At 42.3% G+C, this 18194-nt stretch overlaps 1 protein-coding gene across 1 annotated transcript in view; it reads right to left on the minus strand.

Annotated features, from left to right (window-relative positions):
* Positions 1-18194, minus strand: part of ICE1 (interactor of little elongation complex ELL subunit 1) — a 99501-nt gene that overhangs the window by 63378 nt on the left and 17929 nt on the right. Inside the window, exons 5-9 of the mRNA XM_068236662.1 lie at positions 17870-17886; positions 12973-13084; positions 10455-10531; positions 2582-2619; positions 418-500 (exon numbers count right to left, since the gene is read on the minus strand). Of these exons, the coding sequence (XP_068092763.1) occupies positions 418-500; positions 2582-2619; positions 10455-10531; positions 12973-13084; positions 17870-17886 (327 nt within the window). The remainder of the gene's footprint in view (positions 1-417; positions 501-2581; positions 2620-10454; positions 10532-12972; positions 13085-17869; positions 17887-18194) is intronic.

Raw genomic sequence — 18194 nt, forward strand, 5'->3', positions numbered from 1 at the left:
ATCAGCCATAAAATGCTGCCCCCTGATATACTTACCCAGGGCTTCCTCCAGCCCCTTGCAGCCGTCATGTCACACACCGCATCTCCCCCGTCAGCCGCTGGCCCGGAGTCCCTGCCGGTGCAGAGGCCGACCTCCTCTAGTGCGCCTGCGCCACTGTCAATCAAGTCCACGTTATCCGCAGTGTACTCCAACGTGGGCTTGATTGACAGCGGCGCTCGCGCAGTCGCAGTAGAAGACGATCTCTGCACTGGCGGGGACCGTGGACGTGGCATGGGACATGTCGGCTGCAAGGGGCTGGAGGAAGCCCCGAGGTAAGTATATCAGGGGGCAGCATTTTATGATTGATGATTCCTTTAAACAAAAAAAAACAAAAAAAATTTTGGCAAAACACAGGAAGCAGAAACATGCATGTATAACCTGTATCTTCTTCAGTTCCTTCCCAATAACCTTCTTTTCAAGTTGCAGCTGTTTTACGTTTGCTACATGTTTTTCAGCAGCCTCTAAATAGAAGAAAAAAAGGACACTTTGAAATTGAGCGCAAACACTCATGAACCAATGCTGCTTAAATGAAATAAATACATGTTCAAGAGTCTAGAAAACTATCAAAAATAGGTTTAAAATCTGCAGTAAAAATGGGCTAAAAATCATCACAGGCAGCTGTTACCTATGTTGTAGGTTTTAAATTAATGTGGAAGTACTTTTAACATTTACTCCCATTGCTCCCCAATTTGTCTTTATAATTATGGGTGTATTTAATGAACAGAGGCACCAAAAGTATAAGATTAGATTAAATGAGCTTAAAAACCAACTTAAAGAGAACCAGAGACGAAGCGTGTATTTTATTACATTTATCAGTGGGAACATGACAGTAAACACCTACCCTGCTTTTAGTTTCATTGTTATCTGCTTAATTAGTCTATTAGCAACTGTGATAAGAATCCACCGACTATTCAGTCCAGGTTTGACCTGGAATCATTATAGCTGAGTCACTCTTCAGTGGAGTCTTTTCAAGCCGAAGCCTTCCCCCTCCTGGCTTAGATTTCCTGCTTTGCATACTGAGAGCTGTGATGACATGGGAGGGGCTGCTCCTGCTGAGAGAGTGTGGCTGCAATATGATCCCTGTGTGCTCTGTGTGCACTCTGTCTGCATACTGTAGATACTGATGATGACTGCAGTTTCATTCCTATGAGAGACACTTCCTACAGGCAGCTGTACATCATGCCAAAATGAAAGCACATAGATGAAAGGCTGCATTTAGCCTAGATAGCAGCATAGTCTCATATAGCCTAGACAGCACATCCAGAACAACTCATAACCCGGAAGGAGAAGGGATATGAGCCGGCGGCCATATTTGATTTTTCCTGGAGCAATAATGGATAAAAAACACTAAAAAAGGCACACCAGAGTGGCAAAATTATCAGGTAGAGCATTTATTCTTTACAAGCTATCAACTGCTATGTTTATTTTGTGTGAAACGTTCATCTCTGGTTCCCTTTAAATGGCAAAATTGAAGGAGGAAGTGGTGGTCTTACCTCCCTCAAGCAGACACGACAACGACTGCGATTCAGACAGTCAAACACATTTATTAGGAACTCCAAAAAGAAATGCAACGCGTTTCGCAGGTTCAACCCCGCTTCATCAGGCAATATAGGGAGGAGTATCAAACAATCTGCACAAGGATTCAAGTTAAGCGCCTCACAGGGGCACACTAGAAATCACAAAATGCTATCGCAATTGCTAGCATTTTGTGTCAGTGTTTTGTTGGCAATTTGTGCTGCGTTTTCTGGAGATTACGTTTACTCATATACTATGTATTGGAGCCCAAATGCTCACAAAAAGCTGCATGTCCTGAGTTTGAGATTTTCAAAATCGCAATCGCTCTGGTGGGCTCATCTCCATACACTTTCATTAGCAAAGAGTTTTTAAAAGTGCAAGCAATTCTTAAAACTCCAAAATCACTCAAAAAAGCGCTGTAGTGTGTGTCCGAGGCCTGAGGCGGCTCGGGCCACACTTGTCCAGTTGCAGATCGGATCCCGTTTCAAACGGATCAGTTTTTCTAAAAACGGATGCAAAACTGATCAGTTTTTCAAAATGATGTCCTTTTGTAGCATACGTTTCCAAGTCCATTTAAACGTATGTCCTTTATGTGTGTTTCTACTGGATAAGAGATGATGTGGAGGGGAGGAGCAGGCAGTAGGCAATCCGTTTTTGCCTCTGTTTTGTGTGCAAAAGTTCTCTGTGTAGAGAGAGATCCGTTTTTCTGTAGCCTTTCACTACCCCTCCATGTATCCGGGGTCCGTGAAAAACCTGCAATCGGGACTCTTCATTCAGTTTTTCAAAACTGATCCCGCGGATCCGTTTTTTGAAGTGTGTGAAGATGGCTGCTATTTTAAACATTGGTATCCCTGGCTCCGGTTTTGATCCAGGCCAAAAAGCAGAGCCACGGATACGTTTTTTAAGCAAGGGTAAACCGACCCCAACAAGGTAAAAATAGCTTTTCATAGACTAATGAAACAAAATAAAGTACATTTGCACTCACAAATAAAACAAAATAATCATTCATTACAGTAAAGCATATTACCTTCCATTTTGTTTAATTTTACTTCAAGTTTCTTCTTCCTTTATGTGTGAAACATACAGTATATTAATAGATTTGTATATTAATACAGTATAGTAAAAACAATATAAAACAATACTAAGAAATAGCTGAAGCCACTTTCAGCTCAAATATTTAAAGAACACTAGAAGTGAGAGGGATATGGAGGCTGCCATAGTGAACTCCTTTTAAACAATGCAAATTAATCCTCTGTCTTTAATACAGGGCTGTGGAGTCGGTATAAAAATCCTCTGACTCCTCCGGTTAGGATTCCACCGACTCAGACTCCTCTAAATTTGCATATTACAATCCGATCGCACGCCATCTGTGCTGCATTGATGTGAACGAGGCCTAAAACTAGACCTTGGTAGGAGTACTTGAAGGTATAGACAGGAACAAAGAACATCCATCTGGCCCTAGGCATTGTAACTGTGGGTACATGTAATGGTGGCCATACACGGTACAATAAAACGTTAGATTTTCCCGTTTATTTGATCTAAATGATCGAATTGAATGAAAGTTGAAAATATTTTTTTTTTCGATCAAGAAATTCAAACGATTATCCCGTGTTTTTTCGGGAAAAATTATCGGACATGCTGGAAAAATCTTTATATTCTATCTAACAGAATAATCAAACTAAATTATCTAATTGAAAAATTGTACCATGTATGGCCACCTTAAGAGTGATGTGCAGGTACTCTGCAGGAGAATGAGGGGATTCTTCCTCTAACACACATTCTTCATGTACAATCTGAACCAGGTTTATGGGTGATAGACAACACCACTGTGTTCAATGTGCACAACATTCTCAGTGGATTCCTTGCAGCTCTGTGGGGTGTGCATACGTAGAGTATAGTACTACTGTGTAACAAAGTAAACCTGAGACAGATGAAAGTTTTATACATACCTGGGGCTTCCTCCAGCCGCCTTCAGGCTAATCAGTTTCTCGCTGTCCTGCCACACCAGCTGGATAGTCTGCTATGGGTCCAGGTACTTGAGCCAGTCGGGCGTAGTGCACATGCACACACTCCGCCGCCAGGCACGTACTACACCTGCGCAGCACTATTGCACAGGTGGAGACCGCTCCTGGCTGTGGAAGCGGCACGCGGCTGGACTGCGCTGACTGGCTGAAATACCTGGACTCATAGCAGAAAACCCAGGTGTTGGAAGAGGACAGCGAGGGACTGATTGACACACAATTTTTCTTCAAAAAACACACGAAACCCCCCGACATATTACCGGAGGCCCAAGAGACACCCCAAGAGAGGGGGCAGAGGAGGAGAACTCGTAGGGCAGGGCTAAGACACAATATTAAATACAAGCACAGCTCTAGTACAGGTTTTTGTGGGGTCCCTGTCTCCACCAACGTAGTCAATTTATCTGATCATGTCTTTTCAGAAGCAGAACTTAGTGTATTGGCCAAAGGTCTGTCCTTCTCTCCGGTCCATCATTTTAATATTTTTGACACTCTTTTAGATACCAACAGATTCATTAGATCATTATTGTTAAGGAAACATTTTAGAACTTCCGGGGAGAATCAGAGTGAAAGGTTTCTGCAATCCGAGGCTGGTTTACCTGACATAGGAAACTTCCAAGATTTATGTGCCAGATCGACACTTGATTTCTTGATGTCTGAGGGCACAGGGTTAGTTTCCGTGAATGATGTACAGCCTGTGAAGATCAGAAACCCAGACTTCTACCCCTTTACAGCCCGAACCCCGTCTGTTGATATGTTCCAAGAGCTAGTAGAACAGGAATTGGTTAGGTTGGCAAAGCAGAGAGACCACAAAGTGAGGCATAATTTAACCAAAGCAGAATCTCTGGCCATAAAGAGTTTGCAAGATAACACCAATGTTGTCATACGGAATGCGGACAAGGGGGGGGCAGTGGTCATCCTTAATAGGTCAGATTACCAAGCAGAGGCCCTAAGACAAATAGAAGATCCTGGTACATACACTCGACTTTCTGGAGACCCCACAGCTGAGTTTCAGAAACAACTGTTTGGCCTGTTGAGGTATGGTGAGAGTCTGGGGGTTTTGGATCGGAGACTGGTGGAGTATTTAGGGGTCCAATCCCCCATTGTTCCAGTCTTCCACCATCTTCCTAAGATCCATAAGCCGGGCGCTCGCCCGGAGGGCAGGCCCATTGTTGCTGGGATCGGCTCTCTGGGTGAGCGCCTGAGCGATTGGGTAGATTCTCTATTGCAGCCCCTAGTCAAGAGGCTGCCTGGATATCTTAGGGATTCTAAGCATCTGCTAGCCAGCATGGAAAATTTAACTTGGGAAAATAGTTACAGCTGGCTGACAATAGATGTCAAATCCCTCTACTCTTGTATCCCCCATCACTTGGCTCTCACGTCACTTCAATATCATCTAGAGAGATACTCGGACTATCCTTCGGATCTCCGTTTGTTTCTCTGTACTGCTGTGGAATATCTCCTGGCCCGCAATTACTTTATGTTTGACGGCGCCTTCTATCTCCAGAGGTGTGGGGCCTCCATGGGGGCGAAGTTCTCCCCATCCCTGGCTAATCTCTACATGGGGTGGTGGGAGGAGTTCCACATTTTTGGAGATGGGGGGCGCCCGAAGACGGGGGTTGCGTGGTACGGGAGATTTATAGACGATATCTTGATTGTCTGGGAAACTGATCGAACTGAGGCTGATGCTTTTGTTGCCCAGCTGAATAACAATAAGTGTAATCTTAAGTTTACCCATGAGTGGCAGCAGGTTAGTATAAATTATCTGGACCTGACCTTATGGGGAGATGGAAACAGTGGGGTTGTCCACACCAGGACCTTCAGGAAGTCCTGTGCTGGCAACTCCATCTTGCGGGCCAATAGTTGTCACCCCTCCCATACGGTCCGAGCAATTCCTGTCGGTGAATTTATTCGGGCCAGGCGGAATTGCTCGGATGCAGACAGTTTGAGCCAAGAATTTGATACAGTAGAACAGCGTTTACTGGCGAGGGGGTATCCAAGATGGAATATAAATAAAGCAAGAGCTAGAGCTAATATTACCCCTAGGGAACAGTTTATCAGACAGGGCGGATCCAATAGGAGGAGGGGTAATGAAAAACCCGTTTTTGTCACAACTTATAGTGTGGAATTTCATCAGGTGACGAATATTGTGAAGAAGTACTTGCCCATTTTGGAGGGGGATGGGGACCTACAGCCTTTTCTCCGAGAGGGAGTTAGCTTTGCAAGTAGAAGGGCGCCCACTTTGGGAAGCCTTCTGTCACCTAGCTTATTTAAATCCCCCTTGAGACCTCCAACTTGGCTGGCTGTTAAAGGATCCTTCAAATGTGGGGGGGCATCTTGTCATTATTGTCCTGTGCACACCAAAACCCGCACTATAGTTTCCCTCTCCAATGGACATGTTTCCCCCATCAAACATTTCATAAATTGTGATACCAAAAATGTCATATACTTGATTACTTGTGATATCTGTTCTGTTCAGTATGTAGGCTGTACTACCAGGGCTCTTAAAGCTCGCATTGCTGAACATTATTTGGGGGCCGGTTGGCTCACAAGTAATATTTCAAATGTGGCGAAACATTTTCGTCTGGCACATGGGGGCAACATGTCCGGTTTTCGTTTTCAGGGCATTGAGAGGGTATTCCTGCCTAAAAGGGGGGGAGATTTATTGGCCCTGATTCGGAAGAGAGAAGCCTTGTGGATTTTCCGATTGGGGACCAGGGCTCCCCTTGGTTTGAATGCCAGGTGGGATTTAGCCTTGGTGACCGGATAGCTATTATTGTACTTAAGTTCTGCTATCCGGCTGACCTCTGGAGTCATTAGGATGTAGGTTGGTTAGCATCCAACTATTTCTAGCTGTGTCTTTTGCCTTTAACCCTGAGTTTGGTGTGTTGTTTGGGGTTTTTATTCATTATTTTGTATTTTTAATAATTGTTTTAAATTTGCATGCAAATAGTGTAAAGGCTGATGTGGTAGCCATTATAGAGGATGCAGGCTTGGGTCACGCCCATTTTGGGCGTGGCCAGTCTGACATTCCCCCTGGCTTTGCCCACCATCCTCTATAAAACCTTGTGAGTAGGAGCCATAAAAAATGGCTATGATTAAGAACCATGTAGGTTCGAAACATGTCAGTCGGAGTACTTCCTTTTCATGTACATGGGATACGTCCTGAATAAACTTATGGATTGTTGAGACATTGTGCGGATCTCCTTTACCCATCATTCAGTCTGGGCTGGGCAGCCCTAGTTCCAGCACTGTCTCCGTTTTGTGAGTCGAGCGGTATTTCCTTTCTTGGTTCTCGAGGGACTGATTAGCTTGAAGGGGGCTGGAGGAAGCCCTAGGTATGTATAGAACTTCTATTCTCATCCGTCTCAGGTACCCTTTAAAGAGAACCCGAGGTGTGTTTAAAGAATGTTATCTGCATACAGAGGCTGGATCTGCCTATACAGCCCAGCCTCTGTTGCTATCCTAAACCCCACTAAGGTCCCCCTGCACTCTGCAATCCCTCATAAATCACAGCCGTGCTGTGAGGCTGTGTTTACATCTGTAGTGTCAGTCTCAGCTGCTCCCCCGCCTCCTGCATAGCTCCGGTCCCTGCACCCGTCCCTTCCCTCCAATCAGCAGGGAGGGAAGGGATGCAGGCGGGGACTGGAGTTCTGCAGGAGGCGGGGAGAGCAGCAGACTGACACTATAGAGATAAACACAGCCAGCTCTGACAAGCTGTTTGTCAGCAGCGTGGCTGTGATTTATGAGGGATTGCAGAGTGCAGGGGGACCTTAGGGGGGTTTGGGATAGCAACAGAGGCTGGGCTGTATAGGCAGATCCAGCCTCTGTATGCAGATAATATTCTTCAAACCCACTTTGGGTTCTCTTTAAATTTGTAGTAACCAAACCAAATGTTAACAACATATCAGGTGTCCTTTACCTCATGTATTTATTAAGGCCACATTAAAGATCACCAAATTAAAAGGGAGAATATGTACCTCACCTCTATTATGTTTAGCACACAATTGGTTTGAAGAGAGTTGGTATCTATAGAGTCGGCATGCTGTGGAACTGATTTAATACTAATTCAGCGCTATGGAACTGATTTAATACTAATTCAGCGGTTTTGCAAGGTTCACCTAGTGGAATATGTGGCCATTTACAAATTAGAAGCTATATAAACAAAAAAAAAAACAGAGGCACCTTTTAACTGAAAGCTTGCGGTATCTGAAAGCCATATTCTATGCAAAACTAATCCAACAAAAAGGTTGTCACAGTCTCCAATTGAAACAGAAAATAGAATCACCGTTTAATAAGTGAACCAATGTGGAAAACCATAATTGATAACATATGGTCTATTAAAAACCCTATTTTTCAAACTGGTCATACGATGGTATTCTGTTCCTGTCTGTAGCTACGTAAGGGAGTAGATACCCTTTCCAACAGTCTAGGCTTTTCTAATGTTCTTATTCCTCTCTTGTCTCAACTCCCCCCTTCATCTAAAATACACCAATGTTAATTAAAAGCAAGAAAGCAAACTATGATGTTATACATAGCCCCAACGTAAAGAGTGTTATAGTTATAACTGCCTCACTGCATCATTATAAAGTGGAAGGCAGACATTTTATCAATAACCACTTCAGCCTTTAGGCTCCTTTCACAGTGCGACGTTAAAGTCACACGTTATAGAAAGTAAGAACGCAGACTAACGCACAGCAGCATAAAGTATGTGTGACATTCACAGTGCTCACGTTGCGTTGTGTGTAACGTGTAGCAATATTTAGAAGGTGCTGCATCCTGTGCGTTGTCTGCGTTATTAGCTACGTTGGATTGTTTGCACATGCTCAGTAATGTTTTCAATGCTAAAAATGTGACGCATGCGCAGTTTTCATTCTATCATTATGCGATGAAAAGTATGCATCAAGAGACGCATAACGCAGTTCAATATAACGTCCAACTTCAAAACTAACATGCGTTGCGTTAGGTGCACGTTATGCGACCTTAACGTCGCATCAAACGCAACGTCTTAGTGTGAAAGAGCCCTCAGTGTTTTTTCACCTTATGCATCCAAGCAATTTTCACCTCAGAATCAGAATCACTTTTATTTCGCCAAGCACGACTGGGCCGTGCCCGGAATTGGACTTGGCACATGAATACAGGGCCTATACATAGAAACATCTGAGACATCAGAACATAGGACATAATAGACATAAATACAGCACATATATCTACACATATATATCTACACACACATACATACATACATATACATACATACGTACATACATATACATAAACCACAATTCTCCATAGCTAGGTTGGTTACAGGCTGAAAGTCTACGGGGGGAAAGCATGAGCAGAGTTTATGGAGTTCAGCGAGTTTACTGCTGAGGGGAAGAAGCTGTTTTTCTGTCTCATGGTCTTTGTGGAGATGGACCTATACCTCAGATACCTCCGCACCAAGGGGAGCGGATTGAAAAACTGGTGGCCAGGGTGTGAGGGGTCCTTGGCAATCTTCATTGCTCTGGAGCGTAGTCTGGCATTGTAGAGGGACTCCAGGGCAGGGAGTGTGTGCCCGATTATCTTGATGACCCTCTGTAGTTTGCGCCTGTCACTTTCAGTGGAGCCAGCATACCAGACAAGGATGGAAGAACAGAGGACGGATTCGATGGTTGCGGTATAGAAGTTCGTCATGAGTTTCAGGGACATGCCGAACTTCTTCAGATGACGGAGAAAGTAAAGCCTCTGCTGTGCTTTCCTCGGGGTCGAGACAGTGTTTGCCTCCCATTCATTCACCAATAACATTTTATCACCAATTATCACAATTAAATAGTCTATATCTTGTTTTTTCCGCCACCAATCAGGCTTTCTTTAGGTGGTACATTTTGCTAAGAAATATTTTATTCTAAATACATTTTAACGGGAATATTAAGAGAAAAATGGAAAAAAAATCATGATTTGTCAGTTTTCGGCCATTATAGCTGTAAAATAATACATGCTACCATAATTAAAACCCACGTATTTTATTTGCCCCGGGTATTACACCATTTAAATTATGTCCCTATCACATTGTATGGCGTCAATATTTTATTTGGAAATAAAGGTGCATTTTTTCAGTTTTGCGTCCATCACTATTTACAAACTTATAATTTAAAAAAAAATATTAGTAATTTAACCTCTTGACATGCATATTAAAAAAGTTCAGACCCTTAGGTAACTATTTAGGGGTTATTTTTTTTAATTGTAATTTTTTTTCTAATTAAAAATTGTATTTGAATATTTTTGGGTGTGTGGGAGGTAAACAGTTCATTTTATATGTAAAAATGTATGTAGATGTAGTTTTACTATTTGGCCATAAGATGGCCACAGTCTTTTTTTTGGCTTCCTGTAAGCGTACTTACAGGATGTGAAGAGGAGATGTGTAACAGAACAATCGCAGCTTTTCCATAAAAGCCAGCAATCGTTCTAAGGAACTTAGATCAATGAATGGGAACTGCTTTCCCATTCATTGATCTCCGGGATAACAGGCGACCCACGCAACCCAGCGGTTTCGGCCCTGCGAACCTGGCAGCTCCATTTTCTCATGGAAGTAGCTCCTACGTCCAGCACGCATATTTGGACGTAGGTGCTACGTCCTGAAGGCTAAAGTGGTTAAAAACATAAACAACACTTGCCTATCCTACAAAACCATTAGCAGAAAGGAGCAACATCCCCTGGGTAGAACAGTCATGTACATGGCAATTCCATTTTCATATAATTGCCTTTTAAGTTTTTAGTGATACTTCATCTGTCAAGTATTAGGTCCACCTGAAAATTCATTTCATTTGTTACCTGTATTTTTAGACAACATATTACAGAGTTATGAAGTGGGTTTTCACATTTGAGTAATGCAATACATACACCAGATCACCCCTTTCACACTCTTCTTTAATTCTGATATATTCCAGCTGTGATTGTTGAAAGATCTTGAGTGCGGACTGTAAAATATTAAATAAACTGTTATCCTTTACCAATAAAGCACCAGCAGATTATAAAACATTGCACACTATGTAATCAAGACACTGAAGTCTGGCTGGAGTTACACTTTGTCTGTGTAGGATAGACTGGAGAACGATCACAGGCTTTTATTGTTGTCTGGGTTAAACACAAAGTCCACAAGCCAAATTGTGTGGGAGCCCCTCCTGTCAAACAGGGAAACCATCCACACCCCTGTATAACAACCAACCAGAACAGAAATGACCAAGGTTCATCCATTGCAAAGGCGTTCACCCATTTATTTTCACCCATTTATTGTGTGCATACATAGCAGAGAAGCATACAGGCCAGCACTGTTTTAGGTTGTCCTTGGTTAAGTGCCAAAACTGCTGAGATTAAGAGTGTGTGTGTGTGTGTGTGTGTGTGTGTGTGTGTGTGTGTGTGTGTGTGTGTGTGTGTGTGTGTGTGTGTGTGTACAGGTGTGTGTGTGTACATAGGGGTGTGTGTGTGTGTACATAGGGGTGTGTGTGTGTGTACATAGGGGTGTGTGTGTGTACATAGGGGTGTGTGTGTGTACATAGGGGTGTGTGTGTGTACATAGGGGTGTGTGTGTGTGTACATAGGGGTGTGTGTGTGTGTACATAGGGGTGTATAGGTGTGTATAGGTGTGTGTGGGTATAGGCAATCAGTGGTCAATCGAAATTGGATGTGTGCACCAGGCTTTAATCTAGCATGTTTGGCACTTGATAACACACAGGCTGGTTACATTGTGCCAGCCTGTATGTTACTCTGCTGTGTATGCACACAAATGTACAAAATCCCTTGGAATGGCTGAGCCCAAGTCATATCCGTTCTGATTATTGTAGGGCGTCCCCATCATGGAGATTAATGTTTCCCTGCACCTCCCGTTTTTGGTTACAAAGGACACTGTAACGAGAGGATTTTTTCTGAATAAGGACCCAGACAAGAAAAACCCAATAGACGTTCTAACATTTCTAACATATAAAATCTGTCTGTCCCCAATAAACAAATTCTTCTTGGAGACAAGTAAAAATAAAGTACTGGGAAATTATCCCAGAACAGCTCAGACAGAAAAGAAACACTAATGGGGTCAGGGGTTCCATCATCTCCCTAATCTATGAGGAGCGTTAAGAAAAAAAAAAAAAAAAAAAAAGATGTGGGCGGAGTCCCTCTTTATAGTGCAGATATACACGACATAACATTGTACTGAACAAATCATCCCCCAGAGTGAGCATTTATATAACAGACCCATGTACAAGCATTCTCTTTCCTTTGTATATAATTTGGATTCCAGTACTAATGCCTAAGCATACAGGAATCTCCCCAACAGGGAAACTGACAGCAATAATGACTTAAAATTCTTCCTCAGACCATTTACTCACCCTCTGTTTCACAGTTGGGAAGATTTAGGTTCACTTCCAACCCTGATGCCAAGGTATGTGTCATGTTACCAGTGTTGGAATCCGAGAAATTCATGCAGAAAGAGAATTTCCGATGTGCCTGTAACATTATAAATGTTTATCTAGAGTCTGATTTGAATGAAAAAAAAGAGTTTCATGTCGATCAGGATCGGTCTACTTCAAGAGAAGAGGAACCTACATAAGTACGCTATCTTTCATTGGCCACTTATACGCCCCCATGCCTAAAAATTTACCTGAAATGGCATTCACCCCTGAAATGCTAGTTTGGGTTTTTTTTTGTTTTTTTATTTTAAACAAAGCTGCAAAAAGTCCCAACAAATCCGACTGCAATTGATCTTCCTGTTATGGACATCCGTCTGTAACATTCCCCTTCACCCTCTGCTCTAATACAGAGGTTGGACTATGTCAGATCAGTGGTTTAGAGGTAGTTATGAGTAGGGATGAGCAGGAAGGTCCTGCAGTGTGCAGGAGGGGACAGTGAGATCTGCAGGGGGTTACCTCACCTGGCCTCCACCTGCATTCTGATGTGGTCTATGGTGCATTCCACTGGCTTACACTTCAGCATTTAAAGCCAAATGAACATAGACCGCATCGGAATGCAGGTGGTAGCCAAGTGAGTTAACCCCGCAGATCTCACTCATCTCCTGCAATCTCGTTTTTTTGAGAGGGCGTTCTCACCCATCCCTTGTTATAAGCACATTTTAGCCATACACCCTCCAAGCCACTGCTGCAATATAGGCGGATGGTCTGGGTTGCAGGACCACTGATAACAGATTTTCCCTTCAGGAAATTCACATATACCAATTTCTATGAGGTCCTCTGCACTATTTTTTTCAAAAGCAATGCCCAGTACCTAATAGCCTTTATGACTGTCAGTGGCATCTTTAGACTGGCCATCTCCCTGCACCAATGAAAATGAATCTTTATACTCGTTCCATACCCTGACATTTGCTAGAATACTCAACCCCCATTGAAAGCACAAGCTGATAGAAATAACTTACTGTCTTCTCAGCCAGTTCAGCTTTTAAAGAAGCCAGTTCCTCTTCCTTTTTTTCCTGCGGAGACATCTTTTGCAGTATTTGTTCTAGTTGACATCTTAAGGTTTCATTCTCCCTAAAAATAATTAATATAATACGAGTTGATTAGTTTATAACTACTCACTCCCCTTATCCTCCAAATAACACCATTTGTTGTGTAATATTTCCTATGTAACCTATCAGTCCACATCCTTTTCAGTAACCGCATATACACGTTATGAGTCCATCTCCAGAGACAGGTCCAAACATACAATCTAACAGTTTAGTAATCAAAGGGCTCAGATAAAACTGTGTGAAATAAGGCTTCTGCTGCTAACATTAAAGGTGGCCATATGGCGATTGACCATCTGTTTCCGATTATTATAATCAAATGAGATGAAAATTGGTGCTGCCAAGTGCCAAATTTCAGGGCCAACATGGTCGGTTGGGCGCATGGCGGTAACGGCAAGCGACAACTCTTGGCGCTGTTCCCCTAGTGTATAAATGTGTATGTTTATGTATGTGCATTTGTACATTACCCCATCCTGTGTCGCAGTGCCCATCTGCCTTCCTTATTCGCTGGATAAGAACCAGGACAGGTAATGTATAAATGAACATACATATACATTTATACATTAGAGGAACATCGGCGAGGCCGCAAACTAAGCTGATTCCCGAGAGATTCATTCTGAAACTGATTGGGAATTGGCCTGTGGTGTATGGGCAGTCGACAATTCTCTCTCTAATCAAATTTGATCAGAGAGTTTTGTCTCGGTGTCAAGTCTGCCCATCATCGCTAGATGTATGGCTACCTTTAGTCTTGCAATTCTGATCACAAGTAACAGTCTAAAGGCACTGGTCTTCAGGCTTTGTGGGTGGAACATATCCTGTTCTGAACACATCATCTCGCTGTTCAGATTACAAGAGCAGCAGTACAGAGTCTCTGAAAAGATTATAGCCTGTAGCAACAAACTGATATTAGGAAGTGAACAGTGGGATGCAAAAGTTTGGGCAACCTTGTTAGTCGTCATGATTTTCCTGTATAAATCGTTAGTTGTTACGATAAAAAATATCAGTTAAATATATCATATAGAAGACACACACAGTGATATTTGAGAAGTGAAATGAAGTTTATTGGATTTACAGAAAGTGCGTAACATTTGGGCACTGTTATTTTATTGATTCCAAAACCTTGAGAACTAATTACTGGAACTCAAATTGGCTCGGTAAGCTCAGTGACCCCTGACTTACATACACGGGTGAATCCAATTATGAGAGAGTATTTAAGGGGGTCAATTGTAAGTTTCCATCTTAATTTTCTCTGAAGAGTAGCAACATGGAGGTCTCAAAACAACTCTCAAATGACCTGAAGACAAAGATTGTTCACCATCATGGTTTAGGGGGAAGGATACAGAAAGCTATCGCAGAGATTTCAGCGGTCTGTTTCCACAGAGATACTGAGGAAATGGAAGTTAAGTTCAAGTTAAGGTTCGAAGTGGCAGACCAAGAAAAATCTCAGATAAACAGAAGCGACGAATGGTGAGAACAGTCAACCCACAGACCAGCACCAAAGACCTACAACATCACCTTGCTGCATATGGAGTCACTGTGCATCGTTCAACCATTTGGCGCACTTTACACAAGTAGATGCTGTATGCAAGAGTGATGCAGAGGAAGCCTTTTCTCCGCCCACAGCACAAACAGAGCCACTTGAAGTGTGCTAAAGTAAATTTGGAATAAGATGCCGTGGACTGATGAAACTAAAATTGAGTAATTTGGGCATAACAAGGGGCATTATGCATGAAGAAAAAAAAGAACACAGCATTCCAAGAAAAACACCTGCTACCTAAGGTAAAATATGGTGATGGTTCCATCATGCTGTGTGGCCAGTGCAGGGACTGGGAACCTTATCAAAGCTGAGAAACGCATGGATTCCACTCCGTATCAGCAGATACTGGAGACCAATGTCCAGGAATCAGTGACAAAGCTGAAACTGCGCCAGGGCTGGATCTTTCAACAAAACAACGACCCTAAACACTGCTCAAAATCCACTAAGGCATTCATGCAGAGGAACAAGTGCAATGTTCCGGAATAGCCATCTTAGTCCCCAGACCTGAATATAATTGAAAATCTGTGGTGCGAGAGAGCTGTCCATGCTCGGAAGCCATTAAACCTGAATGAACTAGATAAGTTTTGTAAAGAGGAATGGTCCAAAATACCTTCAACCAGAAACCAGACTCTCATTGGAACCTACAGGAAGCGTTTAGAGGCTGTAATGTCGGCAAAAGGAGGATCTACTAAATATTGACTTAATTTCTTTTTTGTGGTACCCAAATTTATGCACCTGCCAAATTTTGTTTTAACAATTATTGCACACTTTCTGTAAATCCAATAAACTTCATTTCACTTCTCAAATATCACTGTGTGTGTGTCTCCTATAGGACATATTTAACTGACATTTTTTATCATAACAACCAACGATTTATACAGGAAAATCATGATGATTAAAAATGTTGTCCAAACTTTTGCATCCCACTGTACAGGGAGTGCAGAATTATTAGGCAAATGAGTATTTTGACCACATCATCCTCTTTATGCATGTTGTCTTACTCCAAGCTGTATAGGCTTGAAAGCCTACTACCAATTAAGCATATTAGGTGATGTGCATCTCTGTAATGAGAAGGAGTGTGGTCTAATGACATCAACACCCTATATCAGGTATGCATAATTAGGCAACTTCCTTTCCTTTGGCAAAGTGGGTCAAAAGAAGGACTTGACAGGCTCAGAAAAGTCAAAAATAGTGAGATATCTTGCAGAGGAATGCAGCACTCTTAAAATTGCAAAGCTTCTGAAGCGTGATCATCGACCAATCAAGCCTTTCATTCAAAATAGTCAACAGGGTCGCAAGAAGCGTGTGGAAAAACCAAGGCGCAAAATAACTGCCCATGAACTGAGAAAAGTCAAGCGTGCAGCTGCCAAGATGCCACTTGCCACCAGTTTGGCCATATTTCAGAGCTGCAACATCACTGGAGTGCCCAAAAGCACAAGGTGTGCAATACTCAGAGACATGGCCAAGGTAAGAAAGGCTGAAAGACGACCACCACTGAACAAGACACACAAGCTGAAACGTCAAGACTGGGCCAAGAAATATCTCAAGACTGATTTTTCTAAGGTTTTATGGACCGATGAAATGAGAGGGAGTCTTGATGGGCCAGACGGATGGGCCCGTGGCTGGATTGTGAAAGGGCAGAGAGCTCCAGTCCGACTCAGACGCCAGCAAGGTGGAGGTGGAGTAATGGTTTGGGCTGGTATCATCAAAGATGAGCTTGTGGGGCCTTTTTGGGTTGAGGATGGAGTCAAGCTCAACTCCCAGTCCTACTGCCAGTTTCTGGAAGACACCTTCTTCAAGCAGTGCTACAGGAAGAAGTCTGCATCCTTCAAGAAAAACATGATTTTCATGCAGGACAATGCTCCATCACACGCGTCCAAGTACTCCACAGCGTGGCTGGCAAGAAAGGGTATAAAAGAAGAAAAACCAATGACATGGCCTCCTTGTTCACCTGATCTGAACCCCATTGAGAACCTGTGGTCCATCATAAAATGTGAGATTTACAAGGAGGGAAAACAGTACACCTCTCTGAACAGTGTCTGGGAGGCTGTGGTTGCTGCTGCACGCAATGTTGATGGTGAACAGATCAAAACACTGACAGAATCCATGGATGTCAGGCTTTTGAGTGTCCTTGCAAAGAAAGGTGGCTATATTGGTCACTGATTTGTTTTGTTTTTGAATGTCAGAAATGTATATTTGTGAATGTTGAGATGTTATATTGGTTTCACTGGTAAAAATAAATAATTGAAATGGGTATATATTTGTTTTTTGTTAAGTTGCCTAATAATTATGCACAGTAATAGTCACCTGCACACACAGATATCCCCCTAAAATAGCTAAAACTAAAAACAAACTAAAAACTACTTTCAAAAATATTCAGCTTTGATATTAATGAGTTTTGATTGAGGGTTCATTGAGAACATGGTTGTTGTTCAATAATAAAATTATTCCTCAAAAATACAACTTGCCTAATAATTCTGCACTCCCTGTATACTGTATGTTTTCTATTATCCATGGCCTACAGGAAATAAATTCATAAATATACAAAATGTATATTCATATACACTGATCAGCCATTTAATGTAAGTCAGTAGAATGACTAATATATGGAATGCGATAACCGATGTGTGAAAAAAAAATGAGCAGCCTGCGGGATAACATCTCACACCACATACGATTTCCCAAAGCCAACAATCAGCTGCTTATGGATGACATGCGTGTTAAAATGCGCATTGCAAACTAGCAACCGTCCATGGAAAACCACGGCTGTTTTTTGAGGGTGCGTTTCCTGCCTACATCTGGATAGTGTAATTACATTACATTTCGGCGTTGTCCACGCATTCTTCCGGAAGGAGTGGACAACGCCGAAACGCGTAGCGAAGTGACGGCTCCGTGCGCCCAGCTCCTGCTGGTGAGACATCTTTCTCGTATATCTAACACTGCGAGCCCTGGCTAGGCTTCAGGCAGCTTGGGAGGACTCGCTGGCGGTGTGCTTGATAAGCGCTTTTGAACAAGTATTTATTGTAAGAGTAACTTTTATTACGTTTCATTTATTTATAAAGTTAATGCACCATTGGAGCTTTCCCCTCTTGTACTTTTTCTATACCACACTGACAGGGTAAAAGGATTTTTTTCTCTCTTATCTCTTCTTCTCATAACACTTTCCTTTTCCGTTATGCAACAAAGAAAAAAATCCTTACAGTTCCTCTTTAAGGTTTTAGATTTATTATACAGAGACATGCAATGATGATACAAGGAAAAAAAAATATTTACCTTTCGGCATACTGAAGATGTATGTTTGGTTAAGGCATAACAAAATTACTGTCAGGAAAACTGTGTACATGCTAGGTCTTTCTCACAAAGTGTTAGGAATCTGGCTGCAATCTTGAAAGCCATAGAGGATCTGGAGATTTTTCTGTTACTCATTCATAAATAACTGATAAACTAAAATTATCCATATATACTCGCGTATAAGTCTAGAAATTTAGGTCTGATTTTCTTCATAAAATTATAGGGGTCGACTTATACACGAGTCACGGCAACACCAAGCACACTGGGTAAATTGCTGCAAAAGGAAATGTCACTATTAGTACACACA

This window comes from Hyperolius riggenbachi, chromosome 5, assembly GCF_040937935.1.
Source record: "Hyperolius riggenbachi isolate aHypRig1 chromosome 5, aHypRig1.pri, whole genome shotgun sequence".
Taxonomy (NCBI): domain Eukaryota; kingdom Metazoa; phylum Chordata; class Amphibia; order Anura; family Hyperoliidae; genus Hyperolius; species Hyperolius riggenbachi.